The following is a 14,706-nucleotide window of genomic DNA, read 5'->3' as shown; positions in this document are numbered from 1 at the left end:
ATTTTGATTAGGTTAATGTCATGGTTAGTTTGGTTTCGTAGCCTTTTTGACTCGAGTTAGTAAGTTCTAGGAGCGTCTCTACACCTAATGCCCTAAAACCATCTGGTTTTGGAGTCATTGACTTAACACTCGTTACATGGGTCAATTAGAAAGCTTAAGGGAACCAAACATTGCACAACCTGATGAAAAAAAAAAAAAAAATGCCATTGTTGTTCATTCTAATAGGGATTTTAGTGAACTTTGAGATATTGAGACATTGCACATTGAAAATAATTAGAAGTTTCATATTTATGTGGTAGTTCACTTTACACTGTTTTCGAACTTGTAATGCCTTAGTATGTCTTTTGTAAGTGATTAAATTTTAAAATTCCAATTCATTGTGAATATGGAGTTTATTTTTTTAAGCTTGCAAATGAATGAAAATCATAGTTTTGAGTGATACCTTAATTTTTGGATAGTTTGAACTCTTGCATGATTTTTGTGGGTAACATTTCTGGAAAACCCTCACGAGACTTCACTCGTCCACTAGGGAATTCCTAGAGGTTTAAAAAGCTTGTTGCATATAGTAAATGCAATCGTATATCCCACGAAAGATAGATTTATCTTTTTTTTCTTTTTTTTCTTTTTTTTTCTATTTTTCTATTTTGTTTTTAGTTTCGTATTGCTAAGGGACTAACAATATGTAAGTTTGAGGGTGTGTTAAGTGTCAAAATATTCATATTTTAACTCTTAAACTTATATGTATTAATTCTTTAGTATTGTTAGTTTGTGCTATTTTATTTTATTTTTTTGTTTTTTTTTTTTAAAGCGTTTCCGGAAAAGTTCCAAGCTTAAAGGGCAAATTGGGAAGACCTAGAAAATATGGTTAAATTTAACAAATCATGGTTAAGTTTAATCGAATAAAGAAAATGATTAAATCGAAATTTCTCAAATTGGAGTCAAAATCGAATTGGATATTATGTTGGTTGAGCCAAAAACTTTGAGCCCAAAACTTATTTATGGTATAACCACAAAAGATTCACACAATTTGTAATATGTATAGTATGTAATACAATAAGAAACAGCAAGAGCACGTACATACGCAGAACATAAATACCAAGTCACTGGTGCATTTATTCACTCTCATTTCAATCGATCAAAAACTACCATATTGTCTTTAAGGAAAAAAAAAAAAAAAAAAAAGATTGATTAACTCTCGTTATTAATTTGAGACGACATAAACATAAAATAAAAAGAGAGAGTAGCAACTAAGTAGGCAGTAACTTTCCCGTCTCTCGTTTTCTATTATCCATCAATACCAACGGAGCATTGGCATGACAAAGAACTTCATCTGTCCAACGCTGCAATGGGTGCCGTCGTGCTCACCGCAAGCAAAGTAGTGAGGCTTCCACTTTTTCAGCACGAACTCGAAGCCCTGCCCACCTCCTTGCGTCACATCGGCCAACAACTCCGCTCCCGTAAAGTTACACTTTAAGAAGCTCCGAAGGTTTGGTAGCAAGTACACATTGTGAGGAATTGTTGTATTGTCTGTTGGTGGATCATACTTGAAAACTGCATCCAACATTAACAATTATCATATAAATAGACGTTATATATATATATAGAGAGAGAGAGAGAGAGAGAGAGAGAGAGATGATCTGGCAAAATGGGAGGACATGTAATGAACTCACCTAAAGTATCATTCACGTAAAAGGGGCCATTTTTGCGCGCCCAATTAGCGTAGGTGAAGTTGAAGCGCCAGCCCTCCGATCCGCCTACAATGATCTTGTTGGGGGCATGTGTGTATTTTGGGCGACGGGAGGCCGTACAAACTGCCAACGAGGAAGCAGCAAGAATCAGGATGAGACACTGAGCAAAAGTGAAACTACCCATGTCTTCTTGTATCAGAGTTAATTAAGTAGTACTTAAGAGGTTGATTTTAAAAAAGGAAAGATTGTAAAATCAGATGTTGGTATTCACAAAGATAGGTTAAGAGGTATTTATAGAGGGGAGAGGAGGAAGATGTTGAAGAAGAGAAAGAAAGGGTCGTGTAAAACGAACAAATTAATTGACTTTTTTTTTCCCTGGATTGGTAGGTAAAGAAAAACTCATTTTCCAGTTGCGTTATAAATCGCGTGGAAAATGTATCCAACAACGGAAGTAATTAAATTGTTGTTTGAACCAAAAGGTGGTCAGCAAAAAATGCTGTAATCATTAATGTTGTCGATTTTCTTTTTCCGAGGTATGAAATTGACAAACACAAAGTCAATTAATGCACAACCGAAATTTACAAATTAACAGTGGGGCTTTAACCGAATTCGATTGACAAACGTACGTGGGTGAGGACTAATTGAGGTGTAGCTAAGAAAACTGGATTATATATACTTTGGCTGACGTAATGATGATACTTTCATTGCACATTATCATTTGTGTTTAGTAAAATAAATGGGTTCATTCTTTTTCTGTTACAACATTGTGTGTGAGTTTTTTTTTTTTTTTATAATCTGGGAGGCAGCATCATATTCTTTAGAGATATACTAGATGGATGTGAAAATGGCTTTTTTGAATGAGATTCTTGAAGGAGAAGTGTACATGAAATAACTTGAAGGGTTTTGTTACGATGAAGAGCGTGACATTGTGGGATGGAAAGAACAACAAGAAGAAGGGATATATATTAATCAGACCATGAGTCTATCAAAAATTTAAGAAATGTTTTCAAAACAGTAGAGTTTATCTAGAATTTGAAGAAAAATAATGAAAAAATTCAACTCTGAAGCTTATTATTGATAAAAACTGAAATATAATCAAAATCTGCATTCTTGAAGCTATAAACATGTATTTATAGGCCCCCAAACTCCTAATTCTAATACTAATATATACAAAATAAGTCGGTTTTAACAAATCTATGTTGGCCGTCCGGACGGAACATGCCTCCATCCAAACGGGCACCAAATAATTAAAGCAATGCAAGCTGAAACATAGATGTGTCAGGACAGGTAGAAGCTGTGTCCAAACAAGCATGTCCGGACATCCAGAAGCCGTGTCCGGACAACCCGAATCCGTGTCCGGACAGGATTTTCAGGGAATTTCTTTTCGACGGCATGTTCGGACAACCCAAAACCGTGTCCGAACAGATTTTTCAAGGAACTCAATTTACGTGCCATGTCCCGTCCCTCTTTATGAAATCCCTAGCTTTCTGGTCTACATCAGCAAGTTAAATAAATCTATATATGGACTAAAACAAGCATCCCATCAAAAGTATTTAAAATTTCATAATGTTATTACTTCATTTGGCTTTACAAAGAACGTTGTGGATATATAATTGCATATGCTAGAAATTCATTGGGAGTAAATTTATTTCCTTAGTCCAATATGTTGATAATGTCTTACTTGCAACTGATGACTTGGGTCTATTGCATAACACTAAGCAATATCTTTCCCAAAACTTTGAAATGAAGGATTTATGTGAACCTTCTTATGTCCTAGGCATAAAGATTCACAGATATAGGGCTTCAAAAGATTTTAGGTCCGTCTCATAAAGCCTATATTGAAAGGGTTTTTTTAGAAATTCAAAATGCATGAATGTATACCTAATGCCGGACCCATTTTGAAGGGTGATAAATTTAGTTTAATTAAGTCAATTGCTAAAAAATGCTTTGGAAAATAAAAAAAATGGAAACAATTTCTCTATGCATCTGCTGTTGGTAGTTTGATGCATGCATGCACAGGTTTTTTTAAGACTTGATATTGCATATACTGTGGGAAAGTAATAAAAATGTCGAAGAAATCCAAGAATTGAATACTGGAAGGCTACTAGAAAATTAATGAGATATTTACAACGAACCAAGATATCATATGCTGACTTATAAGCATGTTGACCATCTAGAAGTGGTTGGATATTTAGACACAGACTTAATTCGTTGATTGTCAAGACTCTAGAAAGTCATTTTCAGGATACATCGTTATGTTGGTGGGAGGTGCTATATTATGGAAGAGTGCTAAACAGACTATGGAGGCAAAGTATTAGCTCATAGCATGCTTTGAAGTAATTTCACAAGCGAAATGATTAGGGAATTTATTATAAGGCTTCAAGTTGTGGATTCAATTAATATCCCAGTTATTACAAATTTATTGTGAAAATTCAGCAGCAGTTTTCTTTTCTAAAAATAACAAAAGGAGGAAACGTATTGACATAAAGTACCTTGCGGTCAAATAGAGAACTATGGAACTAGAAGTGTCTATAGAGTATACTAAGTACAAAGTTTACAATTGTAGACCCCACGACAAAAGGCTAGGGCTATCGATAAATACTTTTTTGAAACATGTAGAGAACGTGGGATTAGTGAGCTCGCTTTATACTTGATTAAATTCTTGTTATTTACAATACTCTTGTTCATTGTTAAAAAATGTTTTTAAGTATTTGTTCCTAGTACTTAAACCCAGCATGACTTATTGGAAGTCATTCATAAGGAATCATATATACCACATAAGGATCTTATTAAGAGAGATTCATACATTGTAATACATAAAAGAAAATGTTGATATAAGAACATAACCGCCATGATTCGTGTATTGTATCTTTGAGTGATCAAATTGAAAGGCTGATTACTTAATTATGCTATATTCAATTTTAGTTATCCAAATGATTTTAAAGATGTGTCATGTGAGCCAAGTGGGAGAATATTAGAATACATCTCCTATAAGGTGTCTCACTTGATTTAATGAAGCAACTTTAAATTGTGGATAAGGGCCTTGGCCTATTTACCAAAGCTCTCATGTTTTGGTAGCAAGTATACACTGTGAGGAATTGTGGTATTGTCTGTCGGTGGATCATATATATTTGAAAGCGGCATGCAAAATTAACAATATTGTTGTCATCGATCATATAATTACATGTTATATTTCTCATATCGATATATATAGTTGAATACAGAAAATCCCAAGACAACAACAAAACTAAATGGCACAGGATTCGGATATTCAGCAATTGTTTCTCTGGATTGTTAGGAATTCGAACAAAAAATGTAAGAGTCGGTCTAGCTAGGACTCATTTGTCGAAGCAACCCGCCTCTTTATTTAGATAGGTACTGTTCAAATTGCTAACATCTTTACAACAACATTATGAGATATCTCGATCTAAAGTATATCATTAGATAAAAGGGGCCATTTTTGAGCGTTCAATCAATGTAGCTGAAGTTGAAGTGCTAGCCCTCGGATCCGCCTATAATGATCTTGTTGGGGAGACCTTGTATACATTTTGGGTTCTGCATGGAGGCACCTTTGAAAGGCTTATTAATTAGGGTTAAGGCGGAACGGCCACCCTTTGTTGGTCGTACTAACTGCCAACATGAAGTAGTCACAATCAAAATGGATGCAAATTAATGTTAAACCACCCATATAAGCTTAAGGAAGAAAGGGAAGTACAGAACTGAAAAACTTTGTATTGATATAACCAAATTTGATAAATTACACTTACAATAATGTAGTATATATACTACAATTTGACCTAATGCAGAACACTACAAGACAAAATCAAATATTACAAAATATTCTACAACTAAGCAAATCTTCTAGCATGCTTTCTTGTTGTCCAAGCCAACCAATCCTTGAGCATCTTTCCCTCTCGAACATCTCTGATAATTACAGGCTGTATGCAGTGGAGAGATCTTCTTTGTATGTTGTCACAGGTGGACGTGGGATGATCCAAAACCTTCCATATTGGTTTTCTGATTTCCTACTGCTACTAGGATTGTCTGTGTACGAGTCTGCACTCGATCACACTAAGTGTGTGCTCAAGCCTTTGCGGGCTTGCTTGCTTGCGCTCGATCTCTTGACAACTTGACCTTCTTTAACACTACTGGCTTTGGCTTTACTGTTATAAGCTGCATTGTTTGCATATGATGAATCACCAACTAACTTCATGTTAACATTCCCCCGCAAGCTTATAGGGGTTGAAAGCACCATCAATTTGGACTTCAAAAACAAGAATCGAGCTAAAGATAACCCCTTTGTAAAAATATTTGCCACTTGATCACCAGTAGAAATGAATTTGAGTAAAACATAACGATTAAGCACTTTTTCTCGAATAAAATGATAGTCCACTTCAATATGTTTAGTTCTAACATGAAACACAGGATTAGAAGCTAGAGCAAGAGCGCTAAGATTGTCACACCACAGTATAGGAGCCATAGGAAGAAAAACCTTGAGTTCCTTGAAAAGCATTCGCAGCCAGAATACCTCAATTGTAGTAATTGCAAGAGACCTATATTCAACTTCAGTGCTAGACCTGGAGACAACTGATTGTTTCTTAGCAGACCATGAGATAAGACAATCTCATAGAAATATAGCAAAACCAGTGGTGGAGCGGCAGTTGATAAGTGCCAAATATTGCATACTTAGACCCCTTTATTTATATTAGATAATCATTTAACTGTGTCGTTATTTAATATTTTGTATTAGTTTTGTGTTTTTAGTGTTTTGTAGGTCATTAAAGAAAAACGACAGGTTTAAAGGGAAAAAATGCAAAGTTTGGAAGAAAGCATACTTTGAGAAGACCTAGATAAAATAGTTAAGTTTAACCAAATCCAAGAAAGGTTAAATCAGATTAAAGATCAGATTGGATTAAAGTTCAGATTGGATAAAATTTCAGATTGGATTCAAATTCAGATTCTACATATCTCTCAGTATTTTGACCATAACTTTCTGCTCAAATATCGACTTGAAGTGATTCAAACGGAATTGGAAAGATAACTCAAAATAATACAATTCGTTGTGAATATGATTTTGCTAATTCGGAAGGTTACTATGCCAAAATCGCCCCGCAATTAAAGGACATAAATCTGGACGAATCCTATTCCGATTTTAGACTTCTATTTTGTCTAGGAGATAGACCTCTGAATTATCTAGGTTTAATAGGGCTTCTAGGACTTCCCTAAGCATATAAATAGACTTATTTACATTCAATAAAAGATACACAAGTCCAGAGAGCAAAATTCTACAGTTTTTCTCTTTTTAGTTTACGTTTTCTTTAGATGTAGGTTTTATTTTTAGGTAGAGCTAAATTTCCAACTAAGGTTAGAGATGAAGTCTTACCGATGACGAACGACATCACTTTTATGTAAGTCTTTATTTATCCGATTTTATTGAGTTTATTATTTCAATTGTTTTACTTTGGGAAAAATCCACTTTACCCTCTGAAGTTTCAGGAGTTTTTCAATTTGAACTCCAAAATTTAAAAAGTGGCAATGTACCCCCCCCCCCCCCCCAATGTTTCAAAATTTTTCAATTTAAACCTTCCGTTACAATTTCCGTTAAATTGGACGGAAATTTTTTTAAAAAAAGCCTGAGGGTAATTATGTAATTTTAGAGATTTCTATCCAATTTAACGGGAATTATTAACGGAAGATTTAAATTGAAAATTTTTGAAACATTGGGGGGGTACATTGCCACTTTTTAAACTTTGGGATTCAAATTGAAAAATCTCTGAAACTTCAAGGGGATAAAGTGGATTTTTTCATTTTACTTCTAATCAATTGTGTGGAGTGATTCTTGGATATTTCTTGTGATTCAAGGATACATGTGATGATTTGAGATAATTTCATATGATTGATTGCTTGGTTTTTAACTCATAAAAATTAGATATCCCTTGTGATTTGTTCTACAGAGTGAGAAAAGCATCAACTCAATATCGATTTGAAGATGAGAGTGAGCTAAGAGAGTCAAACCAGTTTCTAATATATGTCGGAGTTTTCTTTCTGGAAGACCATTCTGTGGTGAGGTATAAGGGTAAGATTTTCTGTGCAAAATGTCATTTTTAGTTAAGAAAGATTGAAAGTGAATAAAGGTATATTCACCTCCTCCATCGGATTGTAATTGTTTGATTTTGGTGCAGAATTGTCTTTCAACTAACAATTTAAACTTAACAAAGGTATAAATCCAAGTATAACGAGAGAAATCATCTATAAACACAACATGATATTTGCATCCTCTGATAGATTGAATGGGAGAAGTCCAAATGTCAGAATGAATCAATTTCAAAGGTTGAAGAGAGACATGATTTGATAAATGAAAGGGCTGCTTTTTACTCTTGTCTAATTGACAAGAAATACAAGCAGAAGTTTTATTGAAATTAGAAGCAGAAACAGGAAGATTTTTATGCTTAACAACACGATTAACAATGTGTAAAGAAGGATGCCCTAGTCTAAAATGTCACACTAAAGATGTGGTCCTTATTCCTATCAAAGCAGCAAATGTCTTGTTCCCTTTATGAAGACTTCTTCAAAACTGCACTAGATATAGACCATTTTCACTCTTCCCTTCCAGTATCACCTTGTGGGTCAGCAGATCCTTTACAAAGTAATGAGAAGAGGTTAGGATAAAATAACAAGAATTATCTAGGCAAAACTTATGTATAGACAACAAGTTAGCAGAAGCTTGAGGGCAATAAAATATGCTAGTGAGCTTAAGGGAAGAGTTAGGAGTATGGATATGAGATGAACCAGTATTTTCTATAGCAAGAGGTGTGCCATTCCCTATAGTAACATCATCATTCTGCTGGAAAGGTTGCTGGATTTGGAGATTCTCCAGTTCATTTGTGATATGGGCATTAGCACCATTGTCTACAAGCTAATTTTGTTCCTCATATGCAGCATTGGTGTGAGCTACCATGGCTGCCAATTGTGGTGGTGGATTCCTTCCCTGAAAAGCATAGTCCATGCGGTGATAACAGTCAATGGCTAAATGGCTAAGCTTTCCACAAATTTGGCAGGGAACTCGTGAGTTATTGTTAAAGAAGTTCCACTACATATTCCCCTACATATTCCCCTGGTTCTGCAAGTGGCTATTGGGATATGATCTGTTGGAGTAGGGACTCCTCTGATTGGAGAAGGGATTTCCCTGACTATGCTGCTGAGTGCCTTGTCGATACTGCTGGTTGGAGTAGGTGTTGGTCTGCTGTGGTCCTCGAGTTATCTGCTGATACTGAACTCATGGTGAAGGGAATCCACTATTAGGCCTGTCGTTGAAATTTCTTGGTGGAAACTTGGAGAATGGAGGTGCCTTCCCTCTGAAAGGTTGAGGGTAAGTAGGTGTGCTTGCACTCAAGACAAAGGATGAGTTATCTGTGACCTTTCTGTGCTTTTGGTTCAGCAGCATCTCATGGCTGAGTAGCTGGTCTTGGAAGTCTTCAAAGGTGAGAGTGCTTTCTCGGGTAGCAAAGGAGTAGGTAGTGATAAAGCTTGTAAAAGATGGATTCAACCCATTAATAATAAGAGCAATGAAATCTTCATCATCAATAGGTTTACTTACTGCAGTCAGTTGATCTGCAAATCCTTTGGCAGTCTGCAGGTAGTCTAAGCATGATTGTGGACCTTGGGATAGGCTTTGTAGCTGCTGCTTCAGATGAGTAATTCTGGATTTGGATTGAGGGGCAAACTTGGTTGCTAGTGCTATCCATGCTCGTTTTGAGGTATTTAGTCCACACACAGTGGCTAATACCTTTTCAGTGAGAGAGTTGGTGATAATACTAAGGATATATTGATCCTTTTTGTTCCAGTCAGTGAATTATGGATTGAGAATCTCCTTCTTTTGTCATTAGTGATGAATTTCTGAGGGCACGGTTCTGAACCATCAACGATACCCGTCAGGTCATGGGTGTGCAGTATAAGAAGTACTTGCGTCAACCACATGAGGCAATTGTTATTATCAAGCTTAAGAGAGCCATTCTGGTTAGTGTTTGGTGGTGTGAAGATGGATGATGAAGAAGAAGAAGCCATAACAAAGATTGGCAAGGATTAGCAAAGAGAGAAAAATAAGAACAGGATTTGGCGTGTGCCTAGAGCTCTAATACCATGAAAAACTTTGTATTGATATAACCAAAGTTGATAAATTACACTTACAATAACGTAGTATATATACTACAATTTGACCTAATGTAGAACACTTCAAGACAGAATCAAAGATTACAAAATATTCTACAACTAAGCAAATCTTCTAGCATGCTTTCTTGCTGTCCAAGCCAACCAATCCTTGAGCATCTTTCCCTCTAGAACATCTCTGATTACAAGCTGTATGCGGAGTGATTTTCTATGTATGCTGTCATAGGTGGACGTGGGATGATCCAAAACCTTCCATATTGGTTTTCTAATTTCTTATTGTTATTGGGATTGTCTGTGTACGAGTCTACACTCAATCGCACTAAGTGTGAGCTCGAGCCTTTGCGGGCTTGCTTGCTTGCGCACGAGGGGAACTTGCGCTCGATCTCTTGACTGCTTGACCTTCTTTAACATTGTTGGCTTTGGCTTTGTTGTTATAAGCTGCATTGTTTGCATATGCTGAATCACCAACTAACTTCATGTTAACAAGAACAGCCAAATTTACCCCTTTTGAGATTGGGTTGGTATAAAGTTGAAAAATATAAAGTCAGTCCTGCACTTTGGAAACCAAATATTATAAAGTAAAAGAGAAACTTCGCAAAATTCTGTCAAAAAATTTCGTTTAAATTTTTGTTAAATCTTATCAAAATTTTTACAATATTTATGATTTGTTTATAACAAAAAATTAAAATAAATAAAAATAAATAAAAAATTGCAAGTTCAAGTGTGGGTATTTTTGCAAATTTTGTTAAATTCTTATAACCAACCCCTGAATCTTTGTAGTTTTTTATTTTATGTTTTTATAACAAAAAAATTGGGGTATTTTGAAAATTTTGACAAGATTTAACCGAAAAACCTAACGGAGTAGTAACATTGCAAACAATTGGAAGCTTGATACATTAAACTGAGAGTTTTTGAACTTTAAAGAAATAATTGCAAAAGTGATGAAAATTCAAAGAATTATGTGAAGTTTCCCTTAAAAAAAAAAATCCATACTGCCAAAAGGCAGCAATAGCAAAATATTTACAGTTATAAATTCAAAATATTTCATCAAAAAGCTAGCTAGCTAGTACCTTCAACAAAACATATTTTAATAACCGAAGTGTAATTTAGAAAAAAATAATAATAAAAAAAAAATTAAAAAGACTGTAATTTGGGAAAGCAAAACCTCCCATCCCCCTTTTTCTTTAAGTGAACATTAGAGAAGCACTCAAAATTTCCATTAAGAAATATCGAGGGGGCTGGAAATCTGTATGGGATCAACTGCCGAAGGAAATTCTTCTTTCAACCAATAGTGGGGTTAGCCAAAATTGCTATTGTCATTTTCCACTGTCTTTCTAAAATAATGACTTGACCAAAAATGTTAATGCTTAATGGGAATTTAAAAAGATTTGGGCTTTAATTGAATTGAATCAGCAAACGTGGATGAGAAGTAAGAACTAATGTCTAGTAGTTTATCCGTTACTAGATCGAATTATCCTCTCTTTTTTCTCTTGTGCAGATATGTAGAAAAGAACAAAAAAAAAGAAAAAGATTCCTTCAATTTCAAATGAAATAGAGAGATCATTCTCTAGCTACTAGAAAGTCTCGTCTGACAATATCAGGAGTTTGCATTTAATAATTTCAAGTGTACTCCAATCGTTTTTGGAATAATAAGACACTGTAACCATCAAAGACTTGGAGACTTAATTAGGATCGATTCTATTCAGAGAGAAGAGAACAACCTTAATTTATTCCTTAATCACCCCTTTTGATGACAAATCATAATTAATTTAACTAAGAATGTTTAAGGTTGTTCTAAAGAGGAGAGGACAACCTTAAACATTCTTCTCAGTGCTCCACATAGCCAACAAAACAATACACAGTAAGGAACAACAAGGATGCCGTAGAACATCCAACCATGTCACAGCATGGTACAATATTTATTCACTCAGATTAACTCTTATTGAATACCAGACAAACATGAAAAAAGATGTCAATTTTTGTATCTATTATTTAAACCAGCGGGGCATTGGCACCACAAAGAACTTCATCTGTCCAAGGCTGCAATGGATGCCATCATGCTGACCGCAAGCAAAGTAGTGAGGCTTCCAATTTTTCAACACGTACTCGAAGCCCTGCCCGCCTCCTTCCGTCACGTCGGCCAACATCTCCGCTCCGGTTAAGTTGCACGTTATAAAGCTCCGAAGGTTTTGTAGCAAGTATACGCTGTGAGGGATAGTGGTATTGTCTGTTGGCGGATCATACTTGAAAACTACAACCACCATATATATTGAACTTAGTATATATTTAATGAACTGTTATATGATTGTTATATAACTTGAAATACGTTAACTCACCCAAAGTGTCGTTGAGGTAAAAGGGGCCGTTTTTGAAAGCCCAATTAGTGTAGCTAAAGTTGAAGTGCCAGCCTTCGGAGCCGCCGACGATGACCTTGTTTGGGGCAGCCTGTCTATATTTTGGGTGATGGGAACCACCTTTGTGAGGAGGCCAATGGTTGTTAAACCCGAACTGCCAATCCTTGTTGGCCGTACTAACTGCCAACATGCAGGAAGCAGTTATAATGAGGACGAGGCCATATGCAAAATTTGAACCACCCATTTGAGCAAGTACTTAAGAAAAGAGGGAAATTATGGGGTGATAGAATTGAAGAGAAAAAGAATGTAAAGTATTCAGATGTTTGGTTTGACGGGAAGAGTTGAGGGGTATTTAAAGAGGGGGAGGAACAGGGTGTGGAAAACTGCCAAATTAATTCACCTTTTTTTATATATTTGGTAGGTAAGAAAAATTGAAAATACAACGTGAAATGCTCCTCCATTGATCGAGTTCAATTTTCAACGAGTCATTAATATTCCACTTCCATGGATTTTTCTTTTTCCTCCCATTTGTGTGTCACATTCCTCCCAAAAGACAGCAATGGGAAAACATAGGAAGAAATATCAAATTAGCTAGCTCTCTATATTTTGGGATTATATTTCTCTATCTCCAATTCATTTTCGTTTATATTATTTTCAAATTCACGTATATGTGAATTTGTAGGTGGGTTTTACAGATCAAATGATAAATTTGAAAAAGAGAGCGGATGATAGATAGAGAAATAGCATGTCTTTTTTTGGCCGTTGTCAAATATCTCATTGACCTTTCGATTATTTCATAGAGCTCCTGGTCTCTTTGATTACTTTTAAATAGATAGTTTTTTTTTCTATATTCCGTCTATTTAAAAAAAAAAAAATTGTGAAATTTAAATTATGCCTCAAAGAAAAAAAAAATTCAAATCAAATAATTATGTTTATATTAGACTGTGAAGAATCAATTGATCACACACCAAATCCTGAATCGAGAGAACTTGGAAAGAGACTGAAGGTTAAGCACCAAGTGTCCCGTTAAAGTTCAATAGGATTTGGCTTCCATGCTGTTATTAAAATAACAGCATGCATGATGTAGTTTAATCAACGGTTAATATTGAATTTCTCAAAATCTCTTTTTAATTTATCTCTTTTATTAAAAGCTTCTAAAACAAGTCAACTTTAAGATTCAATATTAACCGTTGATTAAACTACAACATACATGATGTTATTTTAATAACAGCATATAAGCCGGATCCAGTTCAATAAGGGGTCCAATGCTTAAGTAAGTATTGTTTTAGAGGAGGAACGAAGCTCAAGGAAAATGGAAGAAGATGAGTGTTTGGCTAGAAATGGTGTACCTCTTGTGTGATCCATTTCCCCTATCTTTATGAAGGGTTTTCTTGTGCTTGGTCGGTTAGGGAGGGAGGTCTATTGGATAACCGATTTGCTTATGTGAACCCTACTCATTAGAAACATGTTCTTTAACCTTCGAGAATAAAGGAGTGTTAGTAGTTATAGAAACATATAATAAGATAAATATAAAGCATAATAATATGAAACAAATGAAAGAGAGAAAGATACACATAGACACACATAGCTTAAGGTGATTAAGCATATAGCCAACATCCACACATCAAAGCCTTAATAGGCTACATATTTATTTGATTAAGCATATAGCCAACATCCACACATCAAAGCCTTAATAGGCTACATATTTCTTTGATTATATGATATGAGTACATAGCTCTATTTATAAAGCTTTACATGTGATTTGAAATATTTCAAATACAAAGATATCAATTAAATCAGGATTAACAAATATTATCTAAATCCCTTCATTTAGGGAATACAAAATCAACATTTATTCTAAAGGATTTATATCCTTAACATGCCCCTGCAAGATGAACGGTCGATCATTGATCTTGAACATATCAAGTGGCTAGAGTTGATGACACTTTAATTGAAATATTGGCTGCTCTCGAAGTTGAACTTCGGCGACTATGGCCGGGATTTGAACATCGGCAACTTTTTGGCCGGCATCGGTTACGTTGACCGGAATTTTGACATTGGCAACTTTTGGTCAAAATTTTGACATCAGCAACTTTTGGCCGGAATTTTGACATCGACTACTTTTGGCTAGAATTTTGACATCAGCTACTGGGGGTCAAAACATCTGCCTCTTTGGTCTTTTTTTTTTTTTTTTTTTGGCTTGCTAAACCAAACAAAAAATATGAGATGAGATGTCATTTTTATCTCTTCTCTCTTCTCCATGAACCAAAAAGCTTCCTTCTTTTTTTTTTTTTTTTTCAAGGCAAGCAATGGACCTCATTTTCTTCTCTTATACATGCATATATCAGAGAAAAAAACGATTAGAGGAAAAAAAAAATGAAGTAAAAAAAATTGCAATCTAGGATCTAACAATTGGTGTTAGCCAATTAGCTCTGATACCATATAGAAACATATAATAAGATAAATATAAAGCGGAATAATATGAAACAAATGAAAGT

The 14,706-nt window shown here is 35.0% G+C and overlaps 2 protein-coding genes across 2 annotated transcripts; both read right to left on the bottom strand.

Annotated features, from left to right (window-relative positions):
• Positions 1 to 1,201: 1,201 nt before the first annotated feature.
• Positions 1,202 to 1,921, bottom strand: LOC132168044 (blue copper protein 1b). Its single transcript, XM_059579113.2, has 2 exons — positions 1,671 to 1,921; positions 1,202 to 1,551 (listed from the first exon to the last, which is right to left on the bottom strand). The coding sequence occupies exons 1-2, from the start codon at positions 1,870 to 1,872 to the stop codon at positions 1,292 to 1,294; spliced, it is 462 nt and encodes a 153-aa protein (XP_059435096.2). The 5' UTR covers positions 1,873 to 1,921; the 3' UTR covers positions 1,202 to 1,291.
• A 9,921-nt stretch (positions 1,922 to 11,842) lies between these two features.
• On the bottom strand, positions 11,843 to 12,452 carry LOC132168880 (uncharacterized). Its single transcript, XM_059579965.2, has 2 exons — positions 12,191 to 12,452; positions 11,843 to 12,105 (listed from the first exon to the last, which is right to left on the bottom strand). The coding sequence occupies exons 1-2, from the start codon at positions 12,450 to 12,452 to the stop codon at positions 11,843 to 11,845; spliced, it is 525 nt and encodes a 174-aa protein (XP_059435948.2).
• Between the last annotated feature and the right edge of the window lie 2,254 nt (positions 12,453 to 14,706).

This window comes from Corylus avellana, chromosome 2, assembly GCF_965113065.1.
Source record: "Corylus avellana chromosome 2, dhCorAvel1.hap1.2, whole genome shotgun sequence".
In the NCBI taxonomy this organism is placed as follows: Eukaryota; Viridiplantae; Streptophyta; class Magnoliopsida; order Fagales; family Betulaceae; genus Corylus; species Corylus avellana.
The sequence above is the reverse complement of the archived record's forward strand: the minus strand, read 5'-3'. Positions and strand labels throughout refer to the sequence as shown.

Coding starts and splice junctions, on each gene's coding strand:
- LOC132168044 (XM_059579113.2), bottom strand. CDS start 1,872: ATGGGTAGTTTCACTTTTGCTCAGTGTCTCATCCTGATTCTTGCTGCT. Junction 1,552..1,670: donor TTACGTGAATGATACTTTAG/GTGAGTTCATTA, acceptor TGTTGGATGCAG/TTTTCAAGTATGATCCACCA.
- LOC132168880 (XM_059579965.2), bottom strand. CDS start 12,452: ATGGGTGGTTCAAATTTTGCATATGGCCTCGTCCTCATTATAACTGCT. Junction 12,106..12,190: donor TTACCTCAACGACACTTTGG/GTGAGTTAACGT, acceptor TGGTGGTTGTAG/TTTTCAAGTATGATCCGCCA.